This window comes from Staurois parvus, unplaced genomic scaffold, assembly GCF_062004578.1.
Source record: "Staurois parvus isolate SC_StPar_1 unplaced genomic scaffold, SC_StPar_1.0 ptg000013l, whole genome shotgun sequence".
In the NCBI taxonomy this organism is placed as follows: domain Eukaryota; kingdom Metazoa; phylum Chordata; class Amphibia; order Anura; family Ranidae; genus Staurois; species Staurois parvus.
The window spans coordinates 10,059,681-10,083,359 of NW_028317809.1; the positions used below are offsets into that span (position 1 = coordinate 10,059,681).

Here is a 23,679-nt window from a genome sequence, read left to right on the forward strand (position 1 = left end):
ATTTCAACTTGTTGGTTTCAGTGGTCTTTGTGGTGACAACCAGCAATATTTATTTTTTGGTTAGGCACTGCCAAATCACTTGGACAAATCACTTGGACAATCCCAAGACCATATTCTTGTTTTGAGACCATATTCTTGTCTAGCTAGACTAGACTCTCCCCTGTACTTCCGTGCTCCCTCATTTAGTGTTAATTTGTAGAGACATGGCTCAGGAAAATAATTGCCTTCTTATACTTCAATAGAGCGAAAAAAAAAATCCTCTGTATTACAATTAGCTGAAGTAAATTTGCGTTAGATTCAATTTCTGTGTCTTACTGAAGAGTTATGCTGCCTGTGGATGATGCCAAATCAGCAGGTGACCATACTGTCCAAACAGACTGGGTCCAAGGAGATATGTCAATGCGTAAAGTGACATTTTAACAGAAAAGATAGTATTGTCTCTGTTGCTGAATCCCTCTCTGTGTCAGCTGCAGTGTCTGGGAGGGGGAGCATGTGTGACAAAAAGTGGGATTTGGCTTCTTCATGAATGGTAATTTAAGATTTTTGTTTACTTTATGAGGCTTGTGCATCACATTTTAACTGGATTTGATACTTGTTTAGGCTGTCATATAGGAGTTTTTAGTTATACTTGTAGCAGTTTTTTTTACATTTGTATTTGTTATGGTCAGAACTACGAAAAAAAATATTTTTAAACATTTTTATTTTTTTATTTTTCTCTCAAGAAAATATATAATTATTATTATTATACAGGATTTATATAGCACCAACAGTTTGCTCAGCACTTTACAATATAAAGGGAGACAATACAGCAACAATACAGTTCAATACAAGAGGGATAGGAGGTCCCTGCTCCTTGGAGCTTACAATCTAGGAGATAATATATATGAATTTCAAACAGTCTTCTATGCAACCAGCAAGTAAAGCTTTAGTTTCCTTTTCATGTTTTACATTGTCTCGTTAGCTGTGAAAAGCCTGTTGTTCACAGAACTCAATAGCTCAATAAAACACACTTATCTTATCAGTCAGATAAAGCAACACTCAGGGCAGGTGGCTTCTGCTGTGCTGTCTCTTTAGCTAGCTTATAGTGATCAAGTACTCCTTTGTGTGTTTAAGTAGTTATAAAGGCAGAAATGTTTTACCATACTGCATCCCATGCAGTATGGGAAAAAAACCTTCCGCATGCAGTTTCCTCACAGCCTTTCCAAATAATCACCTGACCCGGATCTCGATGCAGCAATATGCACGGGAGCCAAGTCTCTCTCGGCTCTCTTGGTACTCTTTGGCTCAGATACAGCAGCGAGAGCCAATGGCTCCCACTGCTGTCAAGGAGAGCCAATGACGAGGAGGGAGGGTGGTGCCAAGCCCCGTTCTGTGCGTCTTACAGACACACAGAGCAGGGCTCAGGAGTGCACATGCAAGTGTGCCCCCAGAGCAAGCTGCTTGCTTGGAGGGCACTCATCAGAGAAGTGGAGCACAGAGACCCAGCGGGGGACCTGAGAAGAGGAGGATTGGGGCTGGGGCTGAGCCTCATTTTGTGTGTCTTACGGACATACAGAGCAGGGCTCAGGAGTGAGCATGCATGAGTGCCCCCAGAGCAAGCGGCTTGTTTGGAGGGCACTCATCGGAGAAGTGGCGCACAGAGATCCAGCGGGGGACCTGAGAAGAGGAGGATTGGGGCTGGGGCCGAGTCTCGTTCTGTGTGTCTTACAGACACACAGAGCAGGGGGGCTCAGGCATGAGCATGCATGAGTGCCCCCAGAGCAAGCGGCTTGTTTGGAGGGCACTAATCGGAGAAGTGGAGCACAGAGGTCCAGCAGGGGACCCAAGAAGAGGAGGATTGGGGCTGGTCTGTGCAAAACCATTGAGCAGGTAAGTATGGCATGTTGGTTATTTTATTAATAAAAACATAAACGTTTATAATCACTTTAAGGCCCCATTCACATTTGAGCATATTTGTAGATCAAAACTCCAAAATGCTCAACATCCAAAATCCCATATATTGCAATGGTGGCTGTTCACATATGAGTGCTCAGGGTCATGTAGCATGCAGCCGAAAAATTTAGTCTCAGTAATAGGAGCTGAGCTGAGGCATACATGAGTACTGACTTTTTGCATTGCTTAGCAAGCCTCTGAGATTGTTTTTTCCTCTGTTATAATATTGACATGGGCATATCTAGGGGGGCTTTGTTAGAACAGAAGTTGCAAAAGCAGTACTGTTTAGATGTTCGATGCACACAGCATCTTAGAACCTCAACATGCTCATTTAACTAAACATTGGTGTACCATTTACTAGATTGCTAGGTGAGCCCACAATGCAGGCGTACCATAGCTCCTGTTCATTTCCCTTTAGAAATCAGTCTCAGTTAGTCAATATCTACATTCTCCCTGTGATTTTGGATTGATATTGCTTTAAAACTGTAATCACATGTCATTTGAATATGTAAATATCACAAGACGAGTTGAAATATTGAATATTTTAAAAACCTAAAAAGTTCCCTGCCTCTAAAAAGGAACCTGAGAAAATAAATGTAAACCCTGACGACATTTTAATTTAGCTACAAATCATGTGGTGCCTACTGCTCTTTACAAATATTTATATAGAAGAGTCCCACAGAGGCTTTTTAATTTATTCATTATACAGACATATGTTAATTTGCTATTCTCCACTCTGGCAAATTTAAAAATGCACAGGCTGTGAGGTTATTTGTGCAGTTGTTAAAAAAGAACATCAAGTTGATGTTTGTTAAGGTACAAGTGCAGTCAAAATTGTTATTTCTTACTTTTAGATTGGAAGTGTGGTGTGGTTAGATTCTTTGTCAGGAGTAAAAAAAATTCACCCCCTTTCCAGGTATTTTTATTATTTAAAGTGTTACTAAAGGCTGACATTTTTTTTTGACATTTTTTTTAATTAAAATAACAAACATGTTATACTGCTCTGTGCAGTGGTATTGCACAGAATGGCCCTGATCCTCCTCTTCTTGGGTGCCCCACTGACAATCCTGGCTCCTCCTTTTCTTTATGTGTCCCCATAGCAAGCCATTTGCTATGGGGACAAATGCTGCATGCTCGCTCCTGACCTGTGTGTCTATGGAGTCCACAGACACACACAGCGGGACTTAGCCCCACCCCCAATTCCTTTTCACCGCATTTGATTGACAGCAGCAAGAGCCAATGGCTCCTGCTGCTGTTCGAGTTTCTGTGTGAAGAGGAAGCGAGGGGAGCAGAGATGCAGCTGTGCACAGTGCTAATCTCTTCTCCCCTCTCTTCCCCTTCACACAGAGAAGGGGGGAGCACAGGGAATTAAAAAAAAAAAATGCAAGCAATGTAGTAAGGTAAAAAATTGTTTTAGGTTTAGTATCACTTTACATATATACTCATCCTGCAAATCCAGCATTGACCTGTTATGATGCTCTGTTCTGCTGTTACCAGGGCCGTGGATAAGGAGGTACCACCAGTCCTCCTGTACAGGGCCTAGGCTTGCAGGGGGGCCCAAGCAGCTGGGTGAATCGGAAGTGGGCAGGAAGGGTTAACGGGGCAATTACTAGAACTGAAAGTTGGGTTCTTCTCCTCTCCCCACCCCCCGCCCCAGAGCTGGCTTTCAGCTGCTGCAGAGAGAAACATACAGGGGGTCAGTTCCAGTAATTTACCAGCCTCTTCTATTCCTGAATGAATGCAATGAGTGATCGGTACCAGTACCGATCACTCACTGTGTTTTGTTCATAACTGAAGCCTAGTAAACTGTGCTTTTTTTGTTGGCATGGGGGACCTTGTTAGGTTGGCTGTACGGGGCCCTGTTGTTTGGGGGGGCCCTGTCAGGTTGGCTATAAGGGGCCCCGTGGTTTCTAACAGCAGTCCTTGCTGGTACACTGGGGTCCCTCACCTGCAGTCTTCCTCTCTGATATTATCAGGAGTTGGCTGTTTCTTCTGGATTTGTGCAGCCAGCCCCTAGATGATGTGGAGGCCTATTTGATGCCTCCTGAGATATTTGATGTGGATATCCCTGGAAGCTTTAGCAACTAGGCTGACGTCACTCTTGCTTAGGCAATGGGACCAAGAACAAAGAAAACAAGCACAAAAGAGGGGTCAGCCTTTCTGCATTAAGGAGAGTAAAGGGTCTACTTCTACAGGAAGTATGAAGAATAGGTGTTACTGAGACAGGAACGCACAGACAGCAATTAAAAAAATACCTACAGAGGTTCTAACCTTCTCTCCCTTTACTATAATATGTGTTTATTGCTGTCTATATCTTCATTATTGAGAATTCCTTATCATTTCCAGTCCCTTTGATCCCCTACCTCCAGGATAGGAAATGGGGGCATATGGAGACTCGAACATTAACAGGATCTGGCAGAAGGTTTGGTTGGAGTTGAGCTTTGCCATGTATACTGTATATGTGTATGCACTTTAAATAAATATAGTAGGTTAAAGTTAAACTTTTTTGCACTAGCAAATAACAACCATTTGGGGTTTAAGTTTAGTGAATGGGTTGAAGCCAAATTCAATAAGCTCCTGGGGAACATTCCCTTGCAAAGGGCTTTTCTGCATTTTGTAAATCGACTCCAATGAATAATTTCCAGCCTGTCATAATTTGTTAAACAATTCAAGCGTTAACATGTATATTGACTGAAAAGAATAAAAACAGTATATTTGGGAGTACTGTATATGTGGAAATAAAATAATATAACCAATGAACCATTACCAAACAATTATCGTGGCAAAGGTAAGCAAAATGATTTTGATAGTTTTGTTTGATGTGACACATACTCACATAATGACTTTGACAATGACTCTTATAACCCTTATGGCAACAAAAGATACACTGTAACAATGGTATGTTTAAATTGCTACTAAATCCAGGACACTACATTCACTATATCTGCTCTCCCTGAGTGCACAGAGCATGGAAATGCAATTATTTTAGTAAATGTAAACTGCTAAATGCTTTTTCTCATCAGCAGTATATAGCAACTTTATTTAAACATCCAGCACTATCCTTCTTTGATTATAACACCCCACCAAGTCACTTTAACAGTCCTTCCCCTGAAGTACATACATAAATAAATCAATCTTTAAGCAAACTTGATTACAATAAACCTAAATATTAGTGTATAAAGTCCCAAAATAAGAGTCCAAAAATCAAAGTCCAAATAAAATCCCCAAAAAATGTATCTTTGTCGGTACTTTCTCAAATCTTCGTGTTTGTCAACAGGGATCCCTGTTGACAAAGTCCGGATGTGACGAAACGCGTCCGGGGCACGTGACATGGTGACGTAGTGACGCTCTTCCGGAAGTGCTGTGGCGGCCATTTTTGTTCCTGGAACACGCGGCTGTGTTTGTCCTGGAATCCTCCATACAGGTGTATGGTTATTGGGGAACCTACCACCGATGATCTATTCCTCCTCTTGAGTGGTATGGTGAGGATACTTAAACACTACTGAGGAGAGGCTCGATTGTGGAATCATTGTTTCTTTGTGTGGAAGCCGATTTCATCTTATTTTAATGTAAGTTGCTATAATAAAGTACTGTGATTATTTATGATATACACTGATCCCTGGTCTGTTTATGAGGTCTGTGGGAAGTGGCTGGAAAGGCTGAAGGGAAAAAAAAGGTTGGAAACAATCTCATCTATGCTTGTGTTACTACCTTGAGGGTAATTATGCACTTCTGTTATTTTTTGTGCAGTGGATTAACATTTAAGGCAGAGGAATTTTGTTTTTTCACGGTTGCTGTGGCACGGTAGTTTTTTGCATGTAACACGTGTGGCACTTTTATGTTAATATTTGGATAAAACACTATGTTGAGTTTTTCTCTTTGAGGTATATGAAGATTTGTTTTTGGATTATATCAAAAAGGCAGTTTGGATAACACGAAGATTTGAGAAAGTACCGACAAAGATAAATTTTTTGGGGATTTTATTTGGACTTTGATTTTTGGACTCTTATTTTGGGACTTTATACACTAATATTTAGGTTTATTGTAATCAAGTTTGCTTAAAGATTGATTTATTTATATAGCAACTTTGTGACTTCTATCATCTCCAGCTGAGCACATGTTAAAGCTTGTAGGAGTTTTCATTTTGCTCTAGGAGGATGCAGGACCCTTGAACTCTGTCTGGACAGTGCTGATTGGCCATCTGCTGATCACATACACTCTCCCAAGGGAAAAAAACCCTCTGTAGCAATACACACCAAACTGAGCATGTGCAGCATGACTTCACACGATATGTCTTATCAGGAGATAAGAGGGGGACATTGGAAGAAGGGGAGGATCAGAGAAGTCAGGATCAAACAGCATTTTTACACAATGCAGAGGATTAACCCCTTAGGTTCCACAGTGAGTATAACAAGCATTCTTTACTGCATATACAGACTGATTTTACTGTTGTGGGTTTCGAAACACTTTCATTTCATTTATCACCATATCAATAAAAGCAAATGCTTCCTTTCCTCCTGTATCTGCCCCAATTTATAGCCTGTTAGGGGCATTCTTAAAGTAGGAGCACAGATCGGGGTTGATTTACTGAAGGCAAACAAACTGTATACTTTGCAAGTGAAGTTCCATTTTTCAAGCCAATTTTCCCTAGATCTTCATGTATGAGGTGAAGCTCTGGTGACTTCCATCATCCAATCGTGTGCAAGCAAAAACAACTTTTTTTTACATTTTCCTTTCACATGATTGTTTTGTTTTTTTGCAAAATGGAATTTCACCATATTTACTAATCTCTGAGGAAGATTTCCTTACAAAGTGAACAGCCTATCAGTTTGTATGAAATCAACCCTTTGTTTCAAATTGAACTAACAAAACTTCCCAGATGCTCCTTAGCTCAACGTAATTACTATGATTAGCCTTGGGGAGAATTACCATTGAAGCTTGATACCCACAGTCTTGTACTATCAAAAACACATTACATTTATGTGATGGAGTCCAAAGGATGACAAAAGCTAACTTGCCTTAGTAAATATCAGGATTCATCAGCACTTGTCTCTGCTAAAAGAACACTGTGTCAAATCCACACAAAGAAAAAAAAAATTAATCAAAGATCCGGTGAAGTCAATGTAAGAACGTACTGGGGTTTATTCATTAAATCTGGAGGGTGCAAACTTAGGCTCACTTCTGCATAGAAACCAATCAGCTTCCAGAATGTATTGCCAAAACGTAATTAAACAAGCTGAGGTTAGAAGCTGATTGGTTTCTATGCAGAAGTGAGCCTGATTTTGCACTCTCTAGCTTCACTGTATATTGTATCAGCATGGTGTACTCAAGGGCAGACTGACAACTCATGGGGTCCCCGGGCAATAGGGGATCATGGGGTCCCTGTGTCCTTGCCCAAGCTCAAAAAAGCCTATGAAAAAGGTAGCAGGGGTATCTCATGGGGCCCCCTACTGACCCCAGACGCTCGGGCACTGCCCGAGTTTCCAAATGGTCAGTCCGCCCCTGGGTGTACTTTATCTCAAGATGAATGTCTGAACCACAAATGTGGCAGTATGTGTTAATTCTGTGAAGACAATATTGATGGGCAAAGAGCAAAGTTTAATGGCCAGATCCAGTGGAAGGTTGGCATCTGGTTTTAAATATACATGGCCAAATTCAATAAATACATTTGCTTAAAATACATATAACCAAGGGAGCATTACATTGGTTATTTATCAATTTAACAGAGTAAATATTTAGCAAGGTCAGAAAGCTGAAACCTCAGAGGAAACCTGTTATACAATATTCCATGGAAAAAGATTACTAATAAATTATGTGCTTAACCGCTTTCCACCCACATAGCGCATGTGTCCAGTGGCAAATATGGTGGGTTTTAATGCCCACACACCACACACTTACATCCATAGATGGCCGGGGTTTCTGTGTTCCTAGCACAGTGACTGAGCTGTCATAAACAGCCCTCAGTCTCTAGTCATGATCGGGAGCTGGTAGGACTAGCCTCCAATCATGTGACCACTGTAGCAGCCAATACTCTGGTCACGTTATCAGGCAGTCCTTCCCTCCCCTTGGGCATAAAGACCCAGTGAAAGGAATGCCTGCGCTGGGCAGGCAAGTGTTGATGTAATATAGAGATGATCCTCCTGCGTTACCTTCCTACCCCAAGTGACCCCAAAAAGCAAACAAAGTGGCCGTAGACACCTAACTATCTTCCAAAATAGTGAAAAAACAATTCAAGGGTTGATGTAACTTTGTTAAACGTATTTGAAAGAAAATCTGTTACTTTAAAATAGCTGCATGTTTTAAGACATTTTTTTTACAAACAGAGTCTGCTAAGAGAAGCATTTCCTACCAGTTTTGTCTCGCATAGTGACTTCTCAACGGTTAAGGGGCTGAATATGGTTGTCTGAAAGGAAACAGAAGCAAAACATGAATGCATATACAGTATATCTAAATATAATACAGATAAAGAATAAAAACTGTATTTTAAATATTGTTATTATATTGGGAATAAATGAAATAAAGTATTAGGGAACCTGTTCTTCGGTTAGATCCTGTTTATGAGCTATGGCTCAAAATTAGTACACACAATACACTCCGAGGAACCCTTAAAGCAAGACTTTTGTTCTCAGAAGATAGGTCTAGGAACTCAACTACGACCCCCCCTAAACCCATATCCCCAACCATGCCCATACACATCCTCCAAATCGCATCAAAGAGTGGGTGTAGTCAAATTTTACTAACAATACCAGGAATTAAATACCAGGAGTGCATTACATACAGAGGACAGAGTTCAGGGGGGGGGGGGAATTGCACACAGAGTGCAGAGTTCAAGGTGGCACTATGTACATAGTGCAGAGTTCAGGGGTGCACTGCATACAGAGGGCAGAGTTCGGGGGGGGGGGGGGAATTGCACACAGAGTGCAGAGTTCCAGGTGGCACTATGTACATAGTGCAGAGTTCAGGGGTGCGCTGCATACAGAGTGCAGAGTTCAGCCTTCTTCCACAGCTGCTTACCTCTGTATCTCCCATCCACATATCATTTTCAATACTCTTTTGCTCTGATCTCTGCATGCAAACCCCCTCCATTGCCCCCATCTTCTACCCCTCTCCTTAAAAGCTCCATCATCTTCCACATGTCTTACTTTTGCTACTGTATTAAGCTAAAGCATTCAGCCAGCTCTAGTACCTCCCTGCTTACTGTAGCGGGCTCTGCCTCTCTCAGTTGCAGGGAGATCATTCAGTGGAGGTGTTGGCATCTGCACTGCACCCTGGGCACCTGCATCACCCTATCTCCATCCTTCATTCAGTGGAGGTGTTGGCATCTGCACTGCACCCTGGGCACCTGCATCCCCCTATCTCCATCCTTCATTCAGTGGGATCAGCTCTGGAGATCAGATCTGTGGGAGCTGCTGGGAGACAAGATATCACTTGTAAACACAGAAACTGGACTTCTGTGCTTACAAGTGATAGTGGTAAGCAGGGAGCAGAGGGCCTGAGCCAGAGGTGATGGACCTGAGTTCCACCAAGTTCCAGCTGAAAAAAATCCCTGCCTTAAAATATGGGTATACCTTTAAAAAGTGTCCTACACTACTGCACACTAAAAAACCCCAACTCAACTGCTTAAGTAATGGGTAATTAAGGAGACCTCCAAGCAATGTTGGGCTGCAGCTAAGTGGGACTCTAATTTTTATAGTGTGGCCACAGGAGAGCGATACCATCTAACTCACTTCAAACAAGTGAGCAACACATGTTCTGTGCTCTCCTTTACCTAATACAGGTTAGTCACACTTTCACTACATTATCTTTGTTTAGCTTCACAGTATGTTTGTTCTTTCATCCTGTATATCTGTATCAGATATAAAGTGCAAATATGCACTTATGAGCAAGCGAAGCTCAGTATTTTCAAATCTCCCTGCACATAACTGGTTGTTTGTGTTCACTTCACCTCACTCAGCACTTTAATAATCAGTCCCTGCATGTCAAAATATTTCCATATTCAGTTTAACCTAGGTGGTGCAATATGCTCAGTAATGTGAAATTAGGTGAACATTAGAACTGAGAATAGATGCGTGTAAATATCTAACCCCTTCCACCCAAACTGCTTTAATTGTATTTAACGTTGATTACGCAGGCATGAAATACAGTTCTAAGTAATTAAATTACACTTGCTTCCTCTTTTACATTTTATAGTTAATTATAATTTACTGCATACTTGTTGATAGCCTTGTCGCTGAATTACATGTATAAATTACCCGTGAAAAAAAGTTGTCACCTTTTCTGGGAAAAAAAAAACAGACATTGTAAACTCTTTCTTGCAGTGACACTCCACAAGTAGTCTTCGAACTGTGGCCCATGGGCTTTTTGTTTTCCTTTATCTGGCCCTTAGAATAATATTCCTTCCACTGATATGAGGTACAATTCTTCCCACTGATAACAATGATGGAGCACTATTCCTTCCACTGACACCAATGATAAAGCACTATTCCTTCCACAAAAACCAACAATGGGGCACTATTGCTCTCACTGATGCTAAAAATGGGGAAATATTCCTCCCACTGACATCAAATATGGGACACTATTCCTCCTATTAATACCAATGATGGGGCACTATTTTTCCCACTGACGCCAAGGATGGGGCACTATTTCTTCCACTGACACCAAGGATGGGGCACTATTTCTCCCACTGACACCAAGGATGGGGCACTATTCATCCCACTGACACCAAGGATGGGGCACTATTTATCCCACTGACAACAGTGATGGAACACTATTTTTTGCACCGAGAACAACAATGGGGCACTATTCCTGAAACTGACACTAAAAATGTAGCACTATTCCTCCCACTGACACCAAAGATTGAGCATCATTCCTCCTACTAATACCAATATCCAAATGAGATGTGGATGGGAGATACAGAAGTAAGCAGCTGTGGAAGAAGGCTGAACTCTGCACTCTGTATGCAGAGCACCCCTGAACTCTGCACTATGTACGTAGTGCCACCTGGAACTCTGCACTCTGTGTGCAATTTCCCCCCCCCTGAACTCTACCCTCTGTATGCAGTGCACTGATGGTGCAGTATTCCTCCCACCAGGCCTAAGCCATTGTTTACTCCCACTGTCCCGTGGCCACAGTTCAGCCCCCCTAAAGTCTGAAGGACAGTAAACTGTCCCTTTTGGTTTGGAGACCCCTGCACTAAACAGTATGCTTGTTTTGCAAAAATAATTAATCCACATCCACTTCTTAAAGGCTCTGTAGACTATCTTTCATGAAATCGTTTCTTACTGTTTTTTTCTGCTTCCTTGCAATACCTTCTGAAAGTGCCAAACCCATCCTTTTTCCCTTCAGTTGTGTTTTGGAATGGGCATAGCATGTTAGTTGTGGTCATGTGTACTGCTCTATGCACACTAAATATTCTATAGCAGCGGTCACTAAATGGCGGACCGCAGTCTGCAAACGTCCCCAGCAGCGCTGCCGCCCGGACTGCCAGCCCGCAATGACAGATCTGCCGCTGAGCAGAACGGTTGTCACTGCAACATGACACTACATGTGCACCCTGCCCCTTTAAGCTCACTGTCTCTCTGGCTCCCGCTCCCTGCCTGTACACAAGCATCCAGCAAGGATCCCGACACAGCTCCTGTCTGCCCTCAAGGTAGGGTGTTGTCTTACATTGAATGTGCCCATCAGAGTGCCCCTTAACATAACATGTGCCCATCAGAGTGCCCCATTAATATAAATGTGCCCATCAGAGTGCCCTGTAACATAAAAAGTACCCATCAGCATGCCCCTTATTTTATGTTAAGGGGTACTCTGACGGGCACATTTTATGTTAAGGGGCACTCTGACAGGCACATTTTTTGTCAAGGGGCACTCTGATGGGCACATTTCATGTTAAGGGGTACTCTCACGGGCACATTTTATGTTAAGGGGCACTCTGACAGGCACATTTTATGTTAAGGGGCACTCTGATGGGCACATTTCATGTTAAGGGGTCACAAATGGCCACCTACTGTGGAAAGGGGCACTCTGATGGGCACATGTGATGGAAAGGGGCACTCTGATGGGGAATATGATGTAAAGGGGCAATATGATGGTACTTTGAGTGTAAGGGGGCATTCTCACAGAAATACCTGATGTAAGGTGGCAATGTGATGGGCATACCTAATGTAAAGGGGCACTCTGATGGGGACAACTGATGTAAAGGAGCACACTGATGGGCACACCTGATGTGATGGGAATACATGAAGTAAAGTTACACTCTGAAGGCGACACCTAATAAGGGGCCACACTTATGGGCACTCCCTATTCGGACCACAGCCAGAAGAAAATTTTAGTGACCGAACCTCCTTGAATTTTAATTCAGTACCCCTGTTCTATAGTCTCTAGTCTGTCTCAGGGTGGATCAAGAGAAGGTGGCTACATACATACAGTTAGACCATGGATAATGAGCGTAGCCACCCTCTTACAGGAAGTCAGATCACAGCAAAAAGAATTTGGATATTTGGATGAGGCAGAAAGAAATACAAGATACTTTTTGAATTAAGAATAAATATTTGAATATATTTTTTTTTACCAGTGTTAAGTGTCATTTTAGGCTAGGTTTACACTAGTGCAGCTGCGATTTGATCCAATTTCCAGTGCTTATGTAGATTATGCAGTGTGACTAGGTTGTGTTTCTGATGCAGTTTTCATATTACTGTGTTTTGATTCATCCCTGCTGTGGCAGGGATGCTGTGGGGGGGGGGGGGGGCATTTCATGTTGGCTGCCATATGGAGCCCTATGGTTTCTAAAAAATAATTTAAAGTTAATCTAAAAAAGTATAATTTAAAAAAATGTAGATTTGCGAATAATGTTTATTACAGTTTGGACTGTGTGCGATCTCGCTGCTCTCTTCTTCCACCATGTGGCCCCTCACTTTTGTCAGCAGGGATGAGGTCTGTGAGGGGAAAGGTCACTCTGTAGTGCAACTGCTCTTTCCACCTCCTTTCTGGATGATGTGGCCACAGTGGATGATGAGAAATATAGTCCTTAAAAGAGCTCTGTGCAATGGGAGGCTATGGGCTGCAGACTCCAAATCCCCAGGCTGCTCTGGATCAAGAGGAAGAGAGCACAGGACTGTTCCTAGGCAACTCTGCAGAGATATGAGACAGCGTGGGGACACCAGAGTGTGCGGACCTGCTGTCGTGCATGCCTACACCGGGAGACAGGCTGGTTGGGAATGGAGCTGTGTGCTGCTTCCATAGAGGACTGAGCATCTCTCTGGTGATGCAGACTGTGTGGTGCAGACATTCTGCTCCTACCTGTCTGTGCCCATCTTCAGAGAGACTGATTCTGAGACAGCCGATGAGAGTCTGAATGCTGGACTGAGTCTTAATTTCTAAGACAACAGGTCACCAAGTGTACTGGACAGGATCTGTTTCAAACCAGGAGTGATGAGCAGAACAACAGACTTTAACCCCTTACTGCTCACAGTTAACGCCACTAGAGATTGATCCTTACCTAGCAGCCCTTTGGCCTTCTATTCCAGACAGCCTTAAAGAGACAGCTTCATGTGCACCACCCTACAGATGGGCCCCAATGATACTCAGAAAATACGGACAATTAGGCATCAGGTACTTTGTTTCCATCTCCAGGGGTACCCCTTGTCAGGAATGTTTTTTTTTTAGAAAACCTAATATGTGTTTGGATGTGAACTGTAAGCTCCTTGAGGGCAGCGATTGATGCAAATGTATAATATATTTGTAAGGCACTTCGTAAATTATATACTATAATACAATATAAGTACCTGTAGTTATTAAAGAAATAAATAAATCATAAAAAAATAGTGTTGACAGATAGGAAAAACGTAAAGTGGGTCATGTACAGGTCATGAGCAAGAGGAACAGGTCTGTTTATGTGAGATGTAAGCAGTTAAAGTGCCAAGATGGCATGCAGGACCTGGATGTGTGGGGAGTTTGGAGACTTTTTTGTCTGCAAAACCTGGCATTGGAACACTGTTACAGAAGACAGTGTAGTGGTTGTTGGTAACTGCTGCTTTGATTTCAAAGACTTTAAGGTTGGAAAATACAAGCAGCCTATGGCCATAGGATAGTATGCTTAATTTTTGCTGCTGTCTGGCCAAATTCCCCCCCCCCCCCCCCCGCCTCATGTCCCTGAAGAGACTCAGAGGAAAAGGTAATCAAAGACCAAGGAAATTAATGTAGCAGCCCCACAAATTCCAGTTCAGTGCCCCTTTCCAGTTGCTATTATTTTTACCCAGTTTGCATTATTGTGCATGTCCATGTTTGCTTGGCCATATGTTTTTTAAAAAGAAAAATTAAAATCTGAAGTAATTTTACACAAATATGAAAATACATTAGAAATATGTTAATGTAGGAGCACCTTTGCCATGAAATGGTGGAAGGGGGAGTCATAATCATATAGGACAAGGAGGTAGAGGAGGAGGACACAAAAGAAGGGGGCCCTTCTCTACATGTAATTTAGTAGGGAAATATTCTCCACTTAAAATCACCAGCTCCTCATCAGACATAATTAGCAAACTTCATTTGGTTTTCACCCTAGAAGATTTTCCTTGGGACGAATCCTTTTCATCCTGCAGCTGAATCTGGACCAGCATTTCGCTCTCAGCTCTATAAAAAGCTAGGTTTAATCCTTTTCTATTTTGTTTCAGAGACAGATGGCCACACACTTCTTAAGAATCCATGAAAAACATTCAGCTCCCAACTTTCACCTACAAGATGGTATTTCTTGTAGCCATCACCTCTGTGAGGCAAATGTTTGAGCTGGAAGTTGTATGTTGCAAGGAACCCTGTCTTTGACATCTTTCGAAATTGACCCTAGTATGTATCCATGGCTTTGATTGTAAGCTCCTTAAGGGCAGGTACATTCTATGTAAAGTGCTGCTTAAGTTGTTGCCACTATATAATTACCTGTAATAAATAATATTATAACATAAAAAATAAGGTAGTTACCAGTTTGCATTGCCATCCCTGCCTGTGTTTGGGTGACCTATGCAGGGGTAACCTTACAAGGAAAAAAAAGTAAAAATTTTAATAAAAAGTATTAAAAGGTTGCAAATATGTAAGTAAAATGTGTAAAAAAAAATTATATTGCTGCTGGGAAAGCATAACTGTTTCACTGAGTTACAGTGGATGAGTGATGACATCAAAACCTTTGTTATAGACTTTCTGTTAGTATTCTGCTGCTATTCTCTTTTACATTGGGTGTTATACCAGTTATGCCCAAGAACCCGTCAGATAAAACAGGCTTCAAGTGGTCAGATTCCTCTGCAAACTGTATTTTAAACAGAAAATGACCCTTGTCTATGACATTAGATGTTAATCCACAGACTGCATTGCTCATATATTTGATCATTGAAGGCAGATTTGAGGAAGGGCAGGCAACCTATGGCCATAGGTTCTACACTTTGCTTTTTGCTGCTGCCTACCCTTCCAACTGGTTGTAGAATTTTCCCCTTAAATTTCTGCTGCATACCCTTCGCTCTGTTATGGAAGGACAAGAAGCCTATTAGCCTCTTTGCCTATTAGCATTGAAAATTGCAGAACTGAGTATGAAGATTATCTTTTATTTTCCTATAGATTTCCTCTTCTTGGGTCCCCCACCAGCACTCCAGGCCCTTCCTCCTGCCTAGTGCCCCCATAGCAAGCAGCTTGCTATGGGGGCACCCGAGCAGGTTCGCATCCAAGCTGCTGTTCTGTGTGTCCATTCACACACAGAGCACTGCTTGGCCCTCTCTGCTCTCTCCTTATTAGCTCGCTGGCTGTGATTGACAGTAGCGGGAGCCAATGACTACTGTTGCTGTGTCAGCCAATAAGGGGGTAGAGACCCAGGAGAGCCAAGGCTCCCGTGCACATCACTAGATCAGGTAAGTTTGGGGGGGTTCATGAAGGTTTTTACCTTCATGAATAGAATGAATGAAGGAAAAAAAACCTTGAGCTTTTACAACCATAATACTTTTAATACAACACATGGGCAATGCTTCTATAATAAAGATCTTGGAATGATTAGTCCACCCAAAAAGTATGGATTTAATTTATAAAAATGATAGATTTAAATTTTACATTTGATTTATTTGTAGCCACTGGTGGGCTGGATACCCTACTGGTTTCTCAGAGACATCAGTAGTAAGCTCATTGCTGCCAGTCCATAGCAAAACTACCCTCCATAAATACAGCATCCTGCTTAACTTACATTAGAGATTTACAAAAATGAAGGATAATTAAAGGGTCCTACTACACATAAAAATGTGGGGTGGAACCACACTGTCTACTAAGTATCCTATATAAGATTTAAAGCTAATACTGTAATTACTAATTTAATAGGTAGAAAAATAATTTGATGCATAGAAAATTGTAAAAAGGATCTACATATGTGCAAATGACCTGCTATTTGAAATACAATTTCATCTTTATCAAGAAAAGCAGTAGATGATGGAGCAAGATGATACTTTGCAGGTGCATTTGTTTACAGCCTGCTTCTGTGGAAAGTAGCTGAGTTTAGACAAATGAAGCAAATGTGTGTCACATACTGAAAGATGACTACAATGAAACCATTTGTAAGAGAAATCCGTCAGCCCTACTGTTTTACGCCCTCTAGTGTAATATACATCAAAAACACACTGCAATGATTCATACAGAATTACCAGCATAAGTTTTTTTTTCAAGTTGTACATTATTTTCTTCTCTCCTCACCAGAAGACAATCTGCATCAAAGTTTCCCAGAGCAACTGGTCATGGATGGTGTAAAGAAAATTGACAATTCCCCCATGTGTCCCTTGCATTGGGTCATGTGATCTGATCTCATGTGCAGCATCTCTGTGCCCAGCACGCAGGAAAGTCAAGAACCTTATTTGTGTAACTATTATTTGTCATTATTTGTAATAGCTTGTTATAAACTTTAGGAATAATGATATTTATCTTGAAATAAATGGTTCTGTCAACATCTCACAATAGAGAATAAAATACATTTGCACACTTGAGCTCTCCATTCATCAAAGAGTGTTGACATCCAGAGGTGAATTAGGAAGGTCAAGGATGCAAGGTGCAAGAAATCGGCATCTGTAAACTCTCCTTGCATTCAACAAAACCTCATCATGTCCAACTCTCCCACCTCCAACAATAACTCATGTGTCCAACATCCCCAGCCCCCCATAAACCCCAAACCTCCTGAATACAATACTCCACTCACAATGCACCCATGTACCTTGCCTCCCTTCCCTTATTTCTCTGAATGCAGAACCTCACATGATGTCAAATGCAAATACTATACGTAAACAATGCACTTCATTTACAAAATATATTTTGGAATGAAACACATGATGATCATTTCACACCATTTCATGTCTTCATTTATCTAATAGCAACACGGCCCTTTAGTACACCGGAAGGGTCTGATTGCAACTGAGCTTGCCCCTTTTTTGGGGGAAGCAATGTGTCCTTATGTTTTTGCTAGTAACAACAACTGCAACATGTGCCATTTTTACTTGCCCCACCAGTAAAATACCAGCCAGGTTCCAAGAAATTCCAAGAATTCCAAGAATTCTTCCAACAGCAACCCATCTTCTTGCTGTATCTTACACATTCCATGCAAAAGCTGGACAAAATTATTGGCACCCTTAATTTAATATTTGGTAGCACATCCTTTGGAAAAAATAACTGAAAACAATCACTTTCTGTAACCATCAATGAGTTTCTTACATTTCTCTGCTGGAATTTTGGATCACTCTTCTTTCACCAATTCCAGGTCTCTCAGCTTGAAAGGGTTCCTTTTCCCAACTGCTGTTTTGAGATCTCTCCACAAGTGCTCTATGGGATTTAGATCTGGGCTCATTGCTGATTAGTTCAGTACTCTTCAGTGCTTTGTCTTAAACAATTTCTGGGTGCTTTTTGATGTGTACTTTGGGTCATTGTTCTGCTGTAAGATCCATAAGCTCAGACGGAGACCAAACTTGCTGACACTGGACCCTACATAGTTACATAGTTAGTCTGGCTGAAAAAAGACAAAAGTCCATCCAATTCAACCATAGAGAAAAAAAAAAAAGTTATAATCCTATACCCACAGTTGATCCAGAGGAAGCAAAAAAAAATCCCAGCAAAGCATGATCCAATTTACACGTGCTGGGAAAAAATTCCTTCCTGATCCCCCAAGAGGCAATTGGATATTCCCTGGATCAACTTTACCTATAAATGTTAGTATCCAGTTATATTCTGTGTATCTAAGAAATAATCCAGGCCTTTTTTGAAGCAATCCACTGAGTTGGCCAGAACTAACTCTTGAGAGAGTCTATTCCACATTTTCACAGCTCTCACTGTGAAGAAACCTTTCCATGTTTGGAGATTACATTTCTTTTCCTCCAGATGTAAAGAACCCCAGAATTTTCTGGTAGTCTTCAGATTTCATAGTGCCATGCACATGGTCAAGACATCCAGTGCCTAAAGCAGCAAAGCAAACCCAAAACATTAGTGAACCTCCACCATGTTTGACTGTAGGGACTGTATTGTTTTCTTTGAAGGCCTCGTTACTTTTTCTGATAACAATAGAATGACGGGCTTTACCAAAAAGCTGTAATTTTGTTTCAACTGTCCACAGCACATTCTGCCAAAAATATTTTGGCTTCCTCAGGTAAGTTTTGGCAAACTCCAATCTGGCTTTTTTATGTTACTGTGTCAGCAACATGGTCCTTCTGGGTCTCCTACCATAGTGTCCCTTTTCATTCAGATGGTGATGTATAGTGTGAGCTGACACAATTGTACCCTGCGCCTGAAGGTCAGCATTAGAGATGAGCGAAGTATTCAAAAATTCGATTCGGCTGATTCGGCGAATTCGCGGAATAAATTCGATTCGAGTCGAATATATTCGCTGCGAATTTAACTTATAAAAAGGGTGTTTCTAGGCTTCAGAGAGCCTTTATATTAGTGCAGAACACTGTACCTTTAATTTAAATGCCCTTGGAGTCTGCTGGGGAAGAGAAATAATACTGTCAGTCAGTATGACATGCAGATGAGTGCCGTCGATCTTAGAATCACCGCACACTTCACTCATTTGGGCAGTCACGGGGCCAAAACCAGAGTGTGGAGCCACAGTGTGGCAGTGGAGGCAGCAGCAATGGGAGGCCATACAGCACCCTATGACAAAATGGAACCCACCAGCAGTGTGAGGAGACCTGAAAGTGGCACATGGCAGAGTGTGGCGATGGAGACAGCAGCAATGGGAGGCCGTACAGGGACCCATGAGACACTCTGGACCTGGCAGCAGCATGAGGAGGCGGTACGGGGGCCCATGGCAGATTACGGGCCTGGCAGCAGCAATGGGAGGCCCGTAATCTGCCAGCACCCTATGACAAAATGGAACCCACCAGCAGTGTGAGGAGACCTGAAAGTGGCACATGGCAGAGTGTGGCGATGGAGACAGCAGCAATGGGAGGCCGTACAGGGACCCATGACACACTCTGGACCTGGCAGCAGCATGAGGAGGCGGTACAGGGGCCCATGACAGATTACGGGCCTGGCAGCAGCAATGGGAGGCCCGTAATCTGCCAGCACCCTATGACAAAATGGAACCCACCAGCAGTGTGAGGAGACCTGAAAGTGGCACATGGCAGAGTGTGGCGATGGAGACAGCAGCAATGGGAGGCCGTACAGGGACCCATGACACACTCTGGACCTGGCAGCAGCATGAGGAGGCGGTACAGGGGCCCATGACAGATTACGGGCCTGGCAGCAGCAATGGGAGGCCCGTAATCTGCCAGCACCCTATGACAAAATGGAACCCACCAGCAGTGTGAGGAGACATGAAAGTGGCACATGGCAGAGTGTGGCGATGGAGACAGCAGCAATGGGAGGCCGTACAGGGACCCATGAGACACTCTGGACCTGGCAGCAGCATGAGGAGGCGGTACGGGGCCCATGGCAGATTACGGGCCTGGCAGCAGCAATGGGAGGCCCGTAATCTGCCAGCACCCTATGACAAAATGGAACCCACCAGCAGTGTGAGGAGACATGAAAGTGGCACATGGCAGAGTGTGGCGATGGAGACAGCAGCAATGGGAGGCCGTACAGGGACCCATGAGACACTGTGGACCTGGCAGCAGCATGAGGAGGCGGTACAGGGGCCCATGACAGATTACGGGCCTGGCAGCAGCATGAGGAGTCGGTACGGGGGCCCATGGCAGATTACGGGCCTGGCAGCAGCAATGGGAGGCCCGTAATCTGCCAGCACCCTATGACAAAATGGAACCCACCAGCAGTGTGAGGAGACCTGAAAGTGGCACATGGCAGAGTGTGGCGATGGAGACAGCAGCAATGGGAGGCCGTACAGGGACCCATGACACACTCTGGACCTGGCAGCAGCATGAGGAGGCGGTACGGGGGCCCATGGCAGATTACGGGCCTGGCAGCAGCAATGGGAGGCCCGTAATCTGCCAGCACCCTATGACAAAATGGAACCCACCAGCAGTGTGAGGAGACCTGAAAGTGGCACATGGCAGAGTGTGGCGATGGAGACAGCAGCAATGGGAGGCCGTACAGGGACCCATGACACACTCTGGACCTGGCAGCAGCATGAGGAGGCGGTACAGGGGCCCATGACAGATTACGGGCCTGGCAGCAGCAATGGGAGGCCCGTAATCTGCCAGCACCCTATGACAAAATGGAACCCACCAGCAGTGTGAGGAGACCTGAAAGTGGCACATGGCAGAGTGTGGCGATGGAGACAGCAGCAATGGGAGGCCGTACAGGGACCCATGACACACTCTGGACCTGGCAGCAGCATGAGGAGGCGGTACGGGGGCCCATGGCAGATTACGGGCCTGGCAGCAGCAATGGGAGGCCCGTAATCTGCCAGCACCCTATGACAAAATGGAACCCACCAGCAGTGTGAGGAGACCTGAAAGTGGCACATGGCAGAGTGTGGCGATGGAGACAGCAGCAATGGGAGGCCGTACAGGGACCCATGAGACACTCTGGACCTGGCAGCAGCATGAGGAGGCGGTACAGGGGCCCATGACAGATTACGGGCCTGGCAGCAGCAATGGGAGGCCCGTAATCTGCCAGCACCCTATGACAAAATGGAACCCACCAGCAGTGTGAGGAGACCTGAAAGTGGCACATGGCAGAGTGTGGCGATGGAGACAGCAGCAATGGGAGGCCGTACAGGGACCCATGACACACTCTGGACCTGGCAGCAGCATGAGGAGGTGGTACAGGGGCCCATGACAGATTACGGGCCTGGCAGCAGCAATGGGAGGCCCGTAATCTGCCAGCACCCTATGACAAAATGGAACCCACCAGCAGTGTGAGGAGACCTGAAAGTGGCACATGGCAGAGTGTGGCGATGGAGACAGCAGCAATGGGAGGCCGTACAGGGACCCATGAGACACTCTGGACCTGGCAGCAGCATGAGGAGGCGGTACGGGGCCCATGGCAGATTACGGGCCTGGCAGCAGCAATGGGAGGCCCGTAATCTGCCAGCACCCTATGACAAAATGGAACCCACCAGCAGTGTGAGGAGACATGAAAGTGGCACATGGCAGAGTGTGGCGATGGAGACAGCAGCAATGGGAGGCCGTACAGGGTCCCATGAGACACTGTGGACCTGGCAGCAGCATGAGGAGGCGGTACAGGGGCCCATGACAGATTACGGGCCTGGCAGCAGCATGAGGAGTCGGTACGGGGGCCCATGGCAGATTACGGGCCTGGCAGCAGCAATGGGAGGCCCGTAATCTGCCAGCACCCTATGACAAAATGGAACCCACCAGCAGTGTGAGGAGACCTGAAAGTGGCACATGGCAGAGTGTGGCGATGGAGACAGCAGCAATGGGAGGCCGTACAGGGACCCATGAGACACTCTGGACCTGGCAGCAGCATGAGGAGGCGGTAAAGGGACCCATGACACACTCTGGACCTGGCAGCAGCATGAGGAGGCGGTACAGGGGCCCATGACAGATTACGGGCCTGGCAGCAGCAATGGGAGGCCCGTAATCTGCCAGCACCCTATGACAAAATGGAACCCACCAGCAGTGTGAGGAGACATGAAAGTGGCACATGGCAGAGTGTGACGATGGAGACAGCAGCAATGGGAGGCCGTACAGGGACCCATGAGACACTCTGGACCTGGCAGCAGCATGAGGAGGCGGTACGGGGCCCATGGCAGATTACGGGCCTGGCAGCAGCAATGGGAGGCCCGTAATCTGCCAGCACCCTATGACAAAATGGAACCCACCAGCAGTGTGAGGAGACATGAAAGTGGCACATGGCAGAGTGTGGCGATGGAGACAGCAGCAATGGGAGGCCGTACAGGCCCCCCTTGAGACACTGTGGACCTGGCAGCAGCATGAGGAGGCGGTACAGGGGCCCATGACAGATTACGGGCCTGGCAGCAGCATGAGGAGTCGGTACGGGGGCCCATGGCAGATTACGGGCCTGGCAGCAGCAATGGGAGGCCCGTAATCTGCCAGCACCCTATGACAAAATGGAACCCACCAGCAGTGTGAGGAGACCTGAAAGTGGCACATGGCAGAGTGTGGCGATGGAGACAGCAGCAATGGGAGGCCGTACAGGGACCCATGAGACACTCTGGACCTGGCAGCAGCATGAGGAGGCGGTACGGGGGCCCATGGCAGATTACGGGCCTGGCAGCAGCAATGGGAGGCCCGTAATCTGCCAGCACCCTATGACAAAATGGAACCCACCAGCAGTGTGAGGAGACCTGAAAGTGGCACATGGCAGAGTGTGGCGATGGAGACAGCAGCAATGGGAGGCCGTACAGGGACCCATGACACACTCTGGACCTGGCAGCAGCATGAGGAGGCGGTACAGGGGCCCATGACAGATTACGGGCCTGGCAGCAGCAATGGGAGGCCCGTAATCTGCCAGCACCCTATGACAAAATGGAACCCACCAGCAGTGTGAGGAGACCTGAAAGTGGCACATGGCAGAGTGTGGCGATGGAGACAGCAGCAATGGGAGGCCGTACAGGGACCCATGACACACTCTGGACCTGGCAGCAGCATGAGGAGGCGGTACGGGGGCCCATGGCAGATTACGGGCCTGGCAGCAGCAATGGGAGGCCCGTAATCTGCCAGCACCCTATGACAAAATGGAACCCACCAGCAGTGTGAGGAGACCTGAAAGTGGCACATGGCAGAGTATGGCGATGGAGACAGCAGCAATGGGAGGCCGTACAGGGACCCATGAGACACTCTGGACCTGGCAGCAGCATGAGGAGGCAGTACAGGGGCCCATGACAGATTACGGGCCTGGCAGCAGCAATGGGAGGCCCGTAATCTGCCAGCACCCTATGACAAAATGGAACCCACCAGCAGTGTGAGGAGACATGAAAGTGGCACATGGCAGAGTGTGGCGATGGAGACAGCAGCAATGGGAGGCCGTACAGGGACCCATGACACACTCTGGACCTGGCAGCAGCATGAGGAGGTGGTACAGGGGCCCATGACAGATTACGGGCCTGGCAGCAGCAATGGGAGGCCCGTAATCTGCCAGCACCCTATGACAAAATGGAACCCACCAGCAGTGTGAGGAGACCTGAAAGTGGCACATGGCAGAGTGTGGCGATGGAGACAGCAGCAATGGGAGGCCGTACAGGGACCCATGAGACACTCTGGACCTGGCAGCAGCATGAGGAGGCGGTACAGGGGCCCATGACAGATTACGGGCCTGGCAGCAGCAATGGGAGGCCCGTAATCTGCCAGCACCCTATGACAAAATGGAACC

At 45.2% G+C, this 23,679-nt stretch overlaps 1 protein-coding gene across 2 annotated transcripts in view; it reads right to left on the reverse strand.

Moving 5' to 3' along the window:
• RASGEF1B (RasGEF domain family member 1B) overlaps nucleotides 1-23,679 on the reverse strand; it is a 512,404-nt gene that overhangs the window by 362,055 nt on the left and 126,670 nt on the right. For both annotated transcript variants that reach the window (XM_089675532.1, XM_089675523.1), the window contains exon 3: nucleotides 8,282-8,335. In XM_089675532.1, coding sequence (XP_089531658.1) covers nucleotides 8,282-8,335 — 54 coding nt within the window. The remainder of the gene's footprint in view (nucleotides 1-8,281; nucleotides 8,336-23,679) is intronic.